Source organism: Pungitius pungitius, chromosome 2, assembly GCF_949316345.1.
Source record: "Pungitius pungitius chromosome 2, fPunPun2.1, whole genome shotgun sequence".
NCBI classification, from domain to species: domain Eukaryota; kingdom Metazoa; phylum Chordata; class Actinopteri; order Perciformes; family Gasterosteidae; genus Pungitius; species Pungitius pungitius.
In genome coordinates, this window is record NC_084901.1 from 18,565,822 (window position 1) to 18,580,215 (window position 14,394).

Sequence of the window (14,394 nt, forward strand, 5' to 3'; positions counted from 1 at the left end):
TTTTTATGTACACAATGATGACATCGACACGTGTACAAAACCAACAAGATTACACGCTTGGGCTTTCGAGTGGGTGGAGGAAGGGATTGAGAGTGAGGATGTGTGAGAGAGGGGAGGGTGGGAGGTGGGGGGGGGGGTAAAGAGAGAAGGAGTGACTATATGCTTCCATGTATGTGTGGCGGTTAAACCTTCAGTAATGCGATTGGACTGCCTGTGAACAGTTTTGCACGCTTGTGAATTGGTGGGTTGATCACAACTCGATATGAAACATGCTGACACGGAGGGTGAAAGGTGTATTGTTTTTTTTAAAGAGAATGTTACGGTGTTGCCATTAAAGCCCTGCATTTATGCATTATTAATTAAATGTGACGAGGAACAGAGCTGGGTGTGTCTGCATGGGGGCGGGGGGGGGAGCGCCTGCATGACGATACAGAGCTCATGCATGAACGCCGTTTCATTGTTTTGGCTGAAACGTAGCACCTAGTGCCTTTAGACTGTACTTGAATGGATATCAACGTGTGCGCATATATGTACCACTTCTAAAAAGAAAGTGAGAAACATTTTCAGGCGAGGGCACACTGCATTGTGTTGCAGCCCTGCGAGGAGGCGCGCACAGCGGGCTTAGTGACACTAAATGACACGCACCACTTACTCACTCCATTAGGATGGGATTCTTTCACTCTGACTTACGTAGATGAGCCAAGCAGCAAACAAAAGGAGGAGAAACTTGGGCATTTTGGGGGGGGGGGGGGGGGAACAGAGACAAAAATAAAAAAACACAATGTTCCAAGTTAAATTGTCAGATGCAGCCACAGACCCAGCTGAAGCCAATCGGAGCGGAGAGGCGGGGCTTAGAAGGCAGCGGCTTGAAAGGACGGTGTAAGCATATCGATCACAGCACACATGACCGAGCACATGTTACAACCATCCTCACCGAGGCCGGCTGCTTCTCTCTCATGAACTGTCCACTTCACATTGACCACACAGGAGATTTGTAGTTACAAAAAAAACACACGCGCACACACACACACACACACACACTGTTTGGCACACAAAATGAGGGAACGTCAGGCAATAACAGGAGAGACGGACAGAGAAAGACTGAACGAAGACAGATATGTGATCTGTATGGGTGGGTGGGTGGGTGGGCACACACACACACACACACACGATATGAACTAGTTAAGTAGACATATGCTGTACCTCCGGGGGATAGAAACCTCTCCCTTTAAATATTACATAATATAAAATATTTAAAGGATTTTGTAGGTTGTTTAGAGCCAATCAATGGCTGGTTTTCTGTACCAGAAGAACAGCAGGAAGTGAAATAACCACATTACGACTATCACAGGAGAGAGAGGGTCTTATTTGCCAGCTTCATTTTGTGGATAACGACAAAACTTATCCCCGTTTTAATAACTAAAGAAATGTAATGCTGCTCACTTCTGTTTGTGTATGTAAGAGTGTTGATTATGTGAAATCTATGCAGACCTCATTCGAGTGGCATAAAACCCACAGGAGTACAATATCATGTGATCAAAAGCCGTGGCCCGGCAATAAATACAAAGTTTGTGCAGATTTCTTTTGCGGTTGTGTTTTTGTTGAACTCAATTACACTATTATTTTTCAGGGTGTCGTTCGCAATGTCCTTGTATTAGATTACATGATATTGTCAAATTTAATCAGCAGTTTATAACGTAATAAAGCTGTCACATATATACGATTACTTTTCCATTTGTGACACAGTGCCAAGCAGGAAAAGCAATATTCAGTTACTGGCATTTCTTTACTAAAGATAAATAATACTAGAGATGGAACAACGTAAAACCATCAAAGAAATGTAGCAGTCACTCAGCGTAATTAACTCTATAGAAACTGTTTCTGCCCCACGGACACCGTTATTTAAGTTAAAGGTAAACAACCGAGGAGTTATATTTAATAACTTAATCAAAGTTAAATGTAACAATACAACTGTGCAACAAACTAGGAGAATTAAAGGGGGTCTTTTGAATATTAGATCTCTGTGCTCTAAAGCTGTTTTAGTAAATGAATTAATATCTGACAACCATGTTGATATTTTCTGTCTTACTGAAACATGGCTATCGGATGGGGAGTACTTTAGCTTAAATGAAGCGACTCCTCCAAGTCATGTTAATACTCATATCCCCCGAGGCACAGGCCGAGGGGGTGGAGTGGCAGCTATTTATGACTCCTGCCTTTTAATAAACCTTAAACCTAAACTGGATTATAACTCATTTGAAAGTCTGACTTTCAGTCTTTCACAACCAACCTGGAAAATAATCCAGCCGGTTCTCTTTGTAATAGTGTACAGGGCCCCAGGTCCTTATTCTGAATTTTTATGTGAATTTTCACAGTTCTTAACGAGTTTGGTCCTTAAAACGGACAAGGTAATTATAGTGGGTGACTTTAACATTCATGTGGATGTCGATAACGACAGCCTTGGTACTTCATTTCTCTCTTTGCTGGAATCAATTGGTTTCTGTCAGACTGTAAACAAACCAACTCATTGTTTTAACCACACCCTCGACTTGGTTCTTGTGTATGGTATTGTGATAGAACACTTAACAATCTTTCCACAGAACCCTCTCCTGTCCGACCATTGTCTGATAACCTTTGAATTTCTACTGCCAGAATCTCCTCCTCCTGCCAAGGGTTTCTACAGTCGATGTTTATCGGACACCGCTGTAGCCTCATTTAAAGAAACCATTCCCTCTGCTCTAAGTTCAGTGTCCTGTCTCAAGATATCAGAAGACTCCTGTGAAAACTTCAGTCCGTCACAAATCGACCATCTTGTCGATACTGCCACAGGCTCTTTGAGAATGGCGCTGGACGGTATTGCTCCCCTCAAAAGAAGAATGGCAACAAGAAGGAAGTTCGCGCCTTGGTATAACTCTCAAACCCGGAACCTAAAGCAAACTGTGCGGAAACTTGAGCGGTTATGGCGTTCCACCAAATCAGAAGGATCTAGGCTAACTTGGCAAGACAGCGTTAAAACATATAAGAAGGCTCTCCGTAACGCAAGAGCATCTTATTACTCATCATTAATCGAGAAAAATAAAAACAACTCCAGGTTTCTCTTCAGCACTGTAGCCAGACTGACAGAGAGTCACAGCGCTGTCGAGCCGTGTATTCCTGTGGACCTCAGTAGTAACGACTTTATGAACTTCTTCAATAATAAGATTCTGACTATCAAAGAGAAAATTGATGGTCTACTACCCCCAACCGGAGCCAACCCGTCCGCGGATGTAGGATCCTTGGACGCAGCCGTGGGCCCTGATACCTACTTGGATGGTTTCTCTTCCATCAACCGTGATCAACTGGCTTCTGCAATTTTGAAATCCAACTCTTCCACTTGTCTCCTGGATCCGATTCCAACTAAGCTGCTTAAGGAAGTTTTTCCGTTAATTAGCACATCCCTACTGGATATTATGAATCTGTCTTTGTTGACAGGACATGTACCACAGTCCTTCAAGGTAGCTGTAATTAAACCTCTTCTGAAGAAACCTACCCTAGCTCCAGAGGTGTTGGCTAACTACAGACCCATCTCTAATCTTCCCTTCCTCGCTAAGATCCTGGAGAAATCTGTCGCGAATCAATTATGTGACTTTCTACAAAACAATGCTTTGTTCGAGGATTTCCAGTCAGGATTTCGAATGCATCACAGCACAGAAACGGCACTGGTGAAAATTACAAATGATCTTCTACTTGCATCGGACCAAGGACTTGTATCTTTTCTTGTATTGCTGGACCTCAGTGCTGCATTTGACACCATCGATCACCGTATCCTGCTGCAGAGACTGGAACACTTGATTGGCATCAAAGGAACTGCACTCAGCTGGTTTAAATCTTATTTATCGGATCGATCCCAGTTTGTGTTTGTGAACGGTGAATCATCGAGGACCACGAATGTTGGTCACGGAGTCCCACAAGGTTCTGTGCTTGGACCGATTCTATTTACCCTGTACATGCTTCCTTTGGGCGACGTTATCAGAAAACACCGCATAAACTTCCATTGTTATGCAGACGATACTCAACTGTATCTATCGATCAAGCCAGAAGACACCAACCAACTTGTTAGACTTCAGGACTGTCTTGGAGACATCAAAACCTGGATGACCTGCAACTTCCTGATGTTAAACTCGGAAAAAACGGAAGTTATCATGATAGGCCCAGAGCGCCTTCGAAGTCAGCTGTCACGTGATACAGTCTCTATGGATGGAATTGCTCTGGTATCCAACAGCACCGTCAGAAATCTTGGAGTTCTCTTCGACCAGGATATGTCCTTCAACTCTCATATAAAGAAGACTTCAAGGACTGCCTTTTTTCATCTACGGAATATATCAAAAATCAGGAACTTCCTGTCTCAAAGTGATGCAGAAAAACTAGTTCATGCATTTGTTACTTCTAGACTGGATTACTGTAATTCTTTGTTATCAGGCTGCTCTTGTAAATCGCTTAAACCTCTCCAGCTGATTCAGAATGCTGCAGCACGTGTATTAACAAGAACTAAGAAATGGGATCATATAACTCCTGTATTAACTTCTCTGCACTGGCTTCCTGTTAAATCAAGAATAGAATTTAAGGTACTTCTCCTCACCTACAAGGCACTTGCTGGTGAGGCACCGTCTTATCTTAAAGAGCTTGTTACACCGTATTGTCCTACAAGGCATCTACGCTCCATAGATGCTGGGCTACTTGTGGTTCCTAGAGTTTTAAAAAGTAGGATGGGGGCCAGAGCCTTCAGTTATCAAGCTCCTCTTTTGTGGAACCAGCTTCCACTTTCAGTCCGGGGGGCAGACTCGGTCAGTTCATTTAAGATAAAGCTTAAAACGTTCCTCTTTGATATTGCTTATAGTTAGGGCTGGCTCAGGTTAGCCTGGACCAGCCCTTAGTTAAGCTGCTCTAGGCTTAGACTGCCGGGGGACTTCTTAGGACACACCGAGCCCCTCTCTCACTCTCACTCTCTCCTCCCACAATCATCCATGCTTTATTAATGTACATCACTAATTAAGCTTCTTTCCGGGAGTTTTTTGTGCTTTCTCGCCTAGCAGGTCTCCGTGGATCATAGTTTCGTGCGGACCCCGGTTCTGACTCCTGGCTCATGGCTCTGCTGACACCTGCTACTGCCATCATCATTACTTTAAATATGATTCATATTACTGTCATCAAAAACCAACATCTTTCTGCTCTCCCTCCCCACAGAAGCCTCTGTGGATGGTGGTTCGATCTGATGGAGGTTGTCCCTGCAGTGGTCCTGCCGTACACCTCTTCTGCTACTTGCAATTACTTGTATCATTTCAGTTAGAGAAATTGAATGTATTGTACATCTTTTACATTGTTGATTCTGTACACATGACATCCATTGCAGTCTGTCCATCCCGGGAGAGGGATCCCTCCTCTGACGTTCTCCCTAAGGTTTCTTCCCTTTTTTCCCCATTGAAGGGTTTTTTTCATATTTTGGGGAGTTTTTCCTGTGCCGATGTGAGGGTTTCGGGACAGAGGATGTTGCATGTGTACAGACTGTAAAGCCCTCTGAGGCAAATTTGTAATTTGCGATTTTGGGCTATACAAAATAAAATGAATTGAATTGAAATGTGGAAATCTTTTAGTTTTCCTCTCAACATGTGGAAAAAGATGTTCCATTTCCAAAGAATAGTAATAAACCTCTTTGCCACAATTACCGGAAGGACATATTGACACGAGGATTGAACTGTTCGCTCGTAATTACACTCTGACGCTTACCGAAATGTAATAACTATTCTAGAAAACACAATAAGAACAATTTGTCCTTAGAATACCCAGAAGACTTTAGCAATACTGTAGGACTGAGGGCAATACAAAACATCCACCTACAATACATATCCACGCACATATACATGCATGCACGAGTAAGGTGTGTGTGTGTGTGTGTGTGTGTGTGTGTGTGTGCAGTCCTTGATAAATATTGAGCCCAATTAAACAGCTTGTACGGAAAAGGAGAGGATTAACAGCATCAGGCTATTCATCTTGTGGAATGAAAGCAGTGACCTCTGACCTTCTCTTGACAAATGGAAAAGAAGGACCTGTGATTTATGGCATAAACGAGGAAATGATCCTGTGCTTTTGAACAGAGACGCTATTCCCGCATCCCACCTGGCAGCTCCCCCAACCCTCAGCATCAGCCTGCACAGCCCTTTATTACATAAACCAACCTGGACACCCTCATGCACGCACACACACACACACACACACACGCGCTATTGTAATGAGCATTACAACCCCCTCCCCATCCCCATCCCCCAACCACAGCACACACCATGTATTGAGCTATTCAGTCATTTCTAGGCATTTTCTCAGAGAAGCTCTGTGACTACTCCTTCGTCACCTGACCGGATGCGGTGCCATAAAAGGACAGTCGGTAGTGAGGCGGCCTTAAAGAGGCAGCTCCATATCAACATGTACAGGGCAGCTTCACTGTAGCCTTAACTAACTGCAAGAGGCGAGCGGGGTGGGTTAAAAGTCTCTCTCAGGCACCATTGCATCTTAGCAAAAATCCACTTCTGTTGCCTCCAAGCAGATATTGAAAGGAATAAATATTTCAGAGTCTTTCCAGTTAATGCTGTCACTGCTCAAGGACTTGTAGCTTTGTAACGTGTGAAGGAGCAAAGGGAGAAAGACCCCCCCCCCCCGAAATACTGAATGAAGGATTCTTATCAGCTTGGTACTAAAAGCCATCGTAACCTAGCAAGGAGCCCCGACGATGCTCTCCCAACAAAGCGGCCCACCGAAAAAACCCCCAAAAAAACACAAAGCTACATGGCTAAGACTCCTATTTATAGGCCTCGGTGGCAGAGAGCAGCTGCTCCACCACACACACACACACACACACACAAAGCACCTCCAACTGATGGAATAATGAGAGAGCAAAGCATCCACATGGAGCAAAATGAGGAACACATGACGGCAGTGGGAGATTTTATCAGAGCGGTGCGTGGCTGAGGAACAGGGTCCAGGCACCGTAGACACCGTAACTGAAGAGAGAAGAAGCTGAGGTGCCGTATGTGTGGGCAGAAACGCGATGACTTGAGGGGGCTTCATCGAAGCATGGTGCTGAACAGGGGGGAGTGGGGGGGAGGTGGGGGGTGTAAAAATAGAGAGCAGAAAATAGAGAGATGCCGAGGAAACAACAAAGTTCTCATGGGTCTGATGGCGCAGGGGAATGCAAAATAAACCCTGTCTGATTACCAATTCGCCTCGTCACAGGACGCAGATGGAATCAATGCTATTGCTGAGTGTGCATCATCACGACTGCGCTCAATGCCGGGATGGTGTAAAGAGCAGAGCAGAAAAAGAGGGGGGGGGGAAACAAAGACACAAATTAAAAGGGGAATGAAAAAGACAGGATGAAGAACAGAGAAGCGAGGAGAGAGATAGAGTCAGAGCAGTCTGTAGGGATGCAGGCGGGGGAGGAATGTGGTTTCCATGGCAACCGCGAGGAAGGCTGAGCTCTGGGTGTCCGTTCCAGCTCTGCACTGCACCGGCCCTCGCCTCTCCTCCGCCTTGCATTCTCTCTCTCTCTCTCTCTCTCTCTCCAGCCTCCCCCACTATATCTGTCTCTCTATACCCCCTCTTTCAATCCCTCCCTAACGTTTCCTGTGACTCCTTAGCTCCCTCACCTCCCTCCTTCATGTGATCGAGGGAGTCTCACACACACACACAGACACACACACACACACACAACACAGCAAGCTCCATATAATCCAGAGTCAACCTGTGCCGTCACTATATCCTCATGCATTATCATACAAACACATGGAATCCATTTGCTCGCAGCATGCATCTCCCTCTCTTTTACCCAGCTCCAAGCCCCCTGACCCCCCCGACATTGAACTAGTTCCGGCCTCAGCTTGCGGCCACTGTGCTGCCATGGGCCGCTGGCTGTGTTGTATTGGGGAAGGCGTGTGAACCACCATGGCTCTTAATAATGCTGAGGGACACGGCTAGCCCGTGAGACATGTCTCGGTCATGACGGTTGCGCGTGAAACTTGCATGGGAGTAATTGATATTTTGGGAAATACGCTTATTTACTTTCTTAAAATTGAAATGAGGGGATCGATAACACTCTGACGTTTTTGCGTTAAACACGAGGCAGCCCCGGGGGGGTTTGCCTAGATTAGCATAAAAGGGGGGAATGAGGGCAAAAATCAAGATTACAAGCATCTCCAAAAAAAAATTTAGACAGAGAAAAGCTAACTGTTCCACCCCTTTCCAGGCTTTATGCTAAGCTAAGCTAAGCTAACCACCTGCTGCTAGTTTTGTTTGTCACAAGTCTTTGCCTTCAAGTAGCAGACAGAGAGCAAATTTGGAAAGTGTATTTTCCAATGGGTTTAACTATTCCTTTAAATCTTTGATAACAGCACAGTGCAGAGTGAGAGCAACACAATTGTACAAATAAACCAAAACTTTAGGACTGAGGTGTTTTACAGCTGTAGGTAAAGGTATTTTATATATATATATATATATATATATATATATATATATATATACATATACATACACACATACACACATACTACATGGCTGTCTAAATACTGTCTAAATATCATTACGATCAGACAGCGATCTCTTTGAGCGAAGCAAATTATCATTCTTGGTGTTGAAATGAAGAGAAAGTTAATTTAATGTATTTTTAGCATGACAACTATAAAAACACACAGACTAAATCCATTTAAACAGCTTGAACCAAACCCTTAGAAATAAATTCCAGGACTCTTTGGGCTACTTTCTGATTTAGCATGTCTTGTCTCAACATCAATCAAATCTTTCAAAAGGTCATGGACCTTCCAAACAGATGTTTCATGTGTTTTGTGTAACCTCACTAAACCGTCACGTGATTACACATCATCGGGTTCATTAGCATCTGCTTCCATTGGCAGCAGCTGCCTTTTCTGAGGCCTGTTGAGAACCACCGCTCAGAAGCTACGCTCAGAGGACCCTCTGGGAGACTCCACTTTGCTTTACTGACCTTTGGCACTTCGACGTGGGACAGAGTCACCAAGCCCGAAACTCGCTCCACTCGGGGAGGGCTCGTCCTGCTGGTCACCTGCACCCGGGAAACGCCGTCCATTTCCTCCTGGTCCTGCGGGACAGCCTACGATCAGGACACATTTGGGAATGTCTAAAGGTCACAAGCATCAACAACATGTTTAAAAAGGAGTGCGTTGAACATTTGGTGTTGAAAACATGATTACTTATTGACATCCAAGTGGTTATAAGAGTCTCTATGAGGCCAGAGAAAGCAGATCCATAGCATTGATAAAGCAGCAAACAACCATTGTTTACATGAAATATAGTGAGTGGAGTAACATTTACCCGAAAAGAGAATTCCCTCCCCCGGTTTGTTCTCCTTGCTTTATTGACATTGCCGGGCCAGCTTTGCTGTATCGTAGCACCCGACCTCCGGTCACCCCCCCGTAATTCACTGGGACCGTCCCAGCAGTGAAAGACCACACAGAACCTCACAGACAGCAGAGGGCAGCCTTCAGGGCCGGACATCACTGGTGCAAAGCCTTAAAAACAAGCTACAGACATATCCCCAAACTCTCTCTCCATCAGCTGATAAACTAAACCGTGCATGCACCAGTATACCCAGCCCTAAAGGTACCTGGCACCACTAGCCGCTTGTTGGGGGCACTGATATGGATCAGATATAGTACGTCAAGTGAGCCTCTCTCTTTGGGTTATGTTCCAACACGGCAGCGCTGACAGGCGGGACAACCGGCTTTGGACAACAGTGGCAAATAAGCCCTTTGCACTGTGCACACACACTTACATCCTGGCAAACACACTTGCACTCACTAAATTGTGCGGACACATATGAAATGAGTTTATAAATTAATCATTTGAAGTCATACAATATTTAGGATGCATGACATTTTTCAGTTACTTCTTGGCTATTCTGGGATTATTACACAATAAAAGATAGGTTACAGGTTTTTGCTGTGAAAACACGAATAACTTTGGAATTCTAAAATCCACTAGATTATTTAAAAAAAAACTGCTTCTTCTCTCACGGTTTCTTTCATTCCTTTTGCAAAAAGAGTCATTCTTCATTCTTACCTGCTTCTCTGCACCAAATCAGGGGATTTGCAGACTCATTTAGTTTCCATCCCATCCTCCACCCAGGTGACACCATGGCTAGAATACTGATGAGCTCACTGGGTGTCCATTAAGCAGATCTCCCCCCCCCCCTCTCAAACGTCCCCTTCTCTCCCCAGGACCAGGCCCGGGCCCCACAAGCAGCTGGGATCCACATAGGAGCAGACGTGGGGTGGGGAGGGGGGATCAGGAGCCATGCCACACCGACTTAGCAGCCCGACAGGGTGCATCACAGAATGTACTGAGAGGAGTTTAAGACTTCAGAATAAAATTCAGACCACAGTCCTAGTTTTTTTTTTCTTCTCTTTTTTTTTCCATGATGAACATCTGGCATTGCAATTGATGCGTTTCAGCATCAAGGAAAAGGGCGCTGACCTACATTTCGTCTCTTACCTTCCTGTCTACCCGGGAAGAGGGAATATACCGCCTTGTGCGTTCCACTTTGTAGTGCAAATGCAACCTTATTCAAACTGATCCAAGTAGTGATGATTCCATGGGCTAAAAGCCTTATCCTCAGGATAACAGTGTTCAACTTTAAAAGTTAAGTGATTACTTAACCATATTAACAGGAATCCTTCTGGTCCTCCTTGTGTTCAAGGAGCAGTCATAGACGGGACAACTTAAGCGTCCATTTAATATGGTCTAATAAATGACAAGTTTATTCTAGTTCCGCTGTTCAACTGACCGCGCATAATCCAGTTCAGATTTAGAAAATGAATTTCAAAAACATATTGCCATTAAGTGATTGACTGAATGGAAGGGCTGTTACGCATGCAGGAATGATGTTGGATTAAACGTTCTTATCCCATGTGAGGACTAAATTGTGTCATTTTAATATCACCTTTATAGTATAAATATAAAAAGCACTAAAATAGCGATTTGCACTTGACATGCCTTCCAAACACTTTGTATAAATGCAAAGAGCTATTTTTATGAGCTATGATTGAAATCCAGTAAGGATCCCGTCAACCGAACATGCGGCTTGGCTCAGTCCGACGCTCCTACTGGAGCAGGAAGGTGAGGCCCTTCCTGGCAGTAACCAATGGCAACAGATCATTGGTCATCAGAATGTCCCAGATGACCACACAGAGCATATTAACATACAGTTGGAAATGTTCAGCAGTACTGCAGATAAAAAAAACTAAATGTTATTGGGTAAGTAGCAGTTTATCTTGTGGAAGTAGAAGAACACATTCAATACTTTTTAGGTTCTGTCTCAATCGCATCTGAGCCCAAGTTCTGCCGACCCTCGCACGTCAACAGAAGAAAAGCACCTGGGGTGTCACGTGGCCCACTAGTATAATCACACACCCATATAACCGCAGGGGGCCGGGGGCCTGCGTTCCTCCCCAGGTTTCCTGACTGTCTCTCTGTCGTAAATTTTTAAACGACAGCCTACTGCGAAACATGTGAATTTGGAGATTTGTCCTGGTTCCTCTCAACCAGCGTGCTGTGCTGCATGTCTGAGGATACATCTCCGCTCTCTGAGGCTTCTTTCAGGCCCACGTAATTGAATATGATTAGTCTGATGTTTCCAGCTGGTAGCTTTGTGCCCAAAATTCAGTTTTGAAAATGACATTTTCAAATGTTTAAGATGTCGCTGCATGTGCAGCCAAATAACCGGACGCACGCGCATTAAGCAAAAGCCTTCTATCCTCTGCTCAAAAGCAGGCACAGATCATTCAGCTAATGGGCTCCAGGAGTCAGCCAAAGATACATTTAATTAACATTTTGGCATAGCTGAAGGAAAGTTACGAGGCAATATTAAATCATGTAAGTGACATGAAGTCAGGGGTTCCTGCCCATCGGAACACAATTAGGAGATCAGTGACATGACACGCAACTACAAACTAAATTATCCATATTCCCCCCCCCCCCCCCCCCTCTTGTGTAGAATCTGAAAATGGTTCAAATCCACAAAAGGGCAGCTCTGCTTCCTTCACTTCTGCCGTTGTTCTTTGTGTCGCGGACTGAAAACATTCCAACTACCCTCCGTGAGTGCCAACAGGGGAAAAGGACCGGCTGACTTCAGGAGAGCAATCAGCGCTCTTTTGACTGCGACTAATTTCCTCTTCTGCCTTCTACGCATGTGTCCCCCTCTTCTAACTCCCTCCCTCCCTCCCTTCCCCCTTCCCTCCCTCCCGCCTGACACTCGCTCGCCAGGTTGAAGCCGCCGTGACTCACGACCACATCTTCTCCCCGAGTGACACGGGCGGCGAAACCTTCGGTGAGCCGAGCCAAAGAGGCAAAGTATTCAAAACAGAAAGTGTGACACCGGAACCACAACGTAAACATTCTGCACATTTTCTCCCAATCTACAAGAACGCAAAGAAGGAAAAAAATTACCTCCAACGCATCTCTCCCGCCGTCTTCTTTCACAGCAGTTTTTTCCGTGTTCAGTTGCAAGGTCACCTCGTAACACTCTTGAATATCTGTGAGAAAAACAAGCAGACAATAATGAGGTTCTTTGTGCTTTGCAAAAAACAGATGCCGGCCCTTTGTTTCCTTCCCCCGCTCTGTAACATCTAGTTCCGTTTGGGTCGTCTCTGCTCGGGTTGAGTGGAAGGATCCAGCGATCAATCGGTGAACCGGGTGAAAACGTGGGAGGCCAAGCCGTCCGTTTTACGTGGAGGTAACGTGTCCACATTTGTGGAGTGCTCTTCTTACCTTGTTGCTGAACTATATGACTCAGGTGGTGACTGAGTAAATAAATCATCTACTCGGTGTCTACGAGGCCCACGTTATGATATTTCATGCTACCGGATACTTTAGTTAGTTGCTTTGAAGCTACATTTTAGGGTTGCAGTGTCTACATGTTGAATACATGTTGAATACATGTAGACACTGCCCCCTAGTTGAATAGTGGGCCACTGATCCGCTGTGACATGCTTCGATTGGCGTGTAAAAAAGCTACTTCTTTCATTTTTGTAATAATAATAATAATAAGACAATGCAATGTTTTCACGTTAAAAAAGACAATAACAACAGGCCTGTGTTTGTTTAGCAGGTATAAGGAGTACCACATGTACACCAACTTAGTTTAACAGCGTGTCTTTTGAAGTTTTGCTTTTTACTTTGTCCTCGTCCCTTGTCCTCTCCACTCATCAGCTCATTATACGCCCGTGTCCTGTGGTCACCTATTGAGTGGCAGCCGTTTGATGGGAATGCTCCCAGACAGGTCTGCTGATGTCACACACACACACACACACACACACACACACACGACTGGTTACTGCGCTGTTGACATAAAGAGGTTGCCCTGGCGTCCCTCAACTTCCCAAAGTTCAATCTCGGGAAGAGACGTCCCACACAACACATTTAAACGGGACATCCAAGAAAACCTAATAGATTTAAAGCATTTTTGTTTCAATCTTTCAATTATTGTGAACCTTTTGGTTAAAAGCAGACTAAAAGAAAGTTGTATGCTGTGTGTGTGTGTGTGTCTGTGATGGACGGACAAGAGTGAGTGTGTCCCAACATGATACTGTGAGAACAAAAGTGTAAGAATGGAGCATGTGACTCATCCCTGTGTCTGCATGTGGAGGAGTGAAGCCATGTGTGGGCAGAGGAGCTTGTTGCCCAGCTGACTAAAGAGCCATCTCACTCTCCGAAGCTCTTGTAGGCTTGCAGACGCACACATGCTACCTAAACACACACACACACACACACACACACACACACACACCTCCATACGGGCACAGGCGTACGCGCAAATACTCGCAATGACACTGCAGCACGTTTTAGATGCACGATGAAATGCAACTTGGACTTTTTGAACGAGAATGAAAATAGTATTCTTCCTTCCCAAATTACCCAAAAATGTTTGTATTAATTGCAAGTGGTTGCATTTTAAAAAATGCATTTTTTTTAAATGTTAATATACTAATGTTCACTCTTCTTTTAAATTCAAAAATGCTCCACCATGTCTCTCATTTGGTGCTGAGCATTTAGTGTACAGAAGGTAAAGTTTGATTAAACCAAAAACAATGAGATGAAATTCACTAAAAAGCTGTCTAAAACGCAGATGAATTGTGTTACACCTGTAACATATATTGAGTCATGTGACTCATTGCTAAAACCACCCTGAGAATGTTGCATCGGCTCAGTGTTGCAGAATTCGACTGCATCGCAGGCACCTGGCTTTGCTTGCTCTCACACATCCAACGCCTCTAATTAAACTGTTTGCATCTATTCCTGGCTGAGGCAAAACAAAAGAAGAAAGAAAATTGCTCAATC

The 14,394-nt window shown here is 44.5% G+C and overlaps 1 protein-coding gene across 4 annotated transcripts in view; it reads right to left on the reverse strand.

Moving 5' to 3' along the window:
* The window catches only part of dlg3 (discs, large homolog 3 (Drosophila)), a 63,455-nt gene that overhangs the window by 45,196 nt on the left and 3,865 nt on the right, over nucleotides 1–14,394 (reverse strand). For 3 of the 4 annotated variants that reach the window (XM_062560548.1, XM_062560547.1, XM_062560550.1), the window contains exons 3-4: nucleotides 12,505–12,590; nucleotides 9,026–9,151 (exon numbers count right to left, since the gene is read on the reverse strand). In XM_062560548.1, coding sequence (XP_062416532.1) covers nucleotides 9,026–9,151; nucleotides 12,505–12,590 — 212 coding nt within the window. The remainder of the gene's footprint in view (nucleotides 1–9,025; nucleotides 9,152–12,504; nucleotides 12,591–14,394) is intronic. The other variant, XM_062560549.1, reaches the window with a different exon arrangement.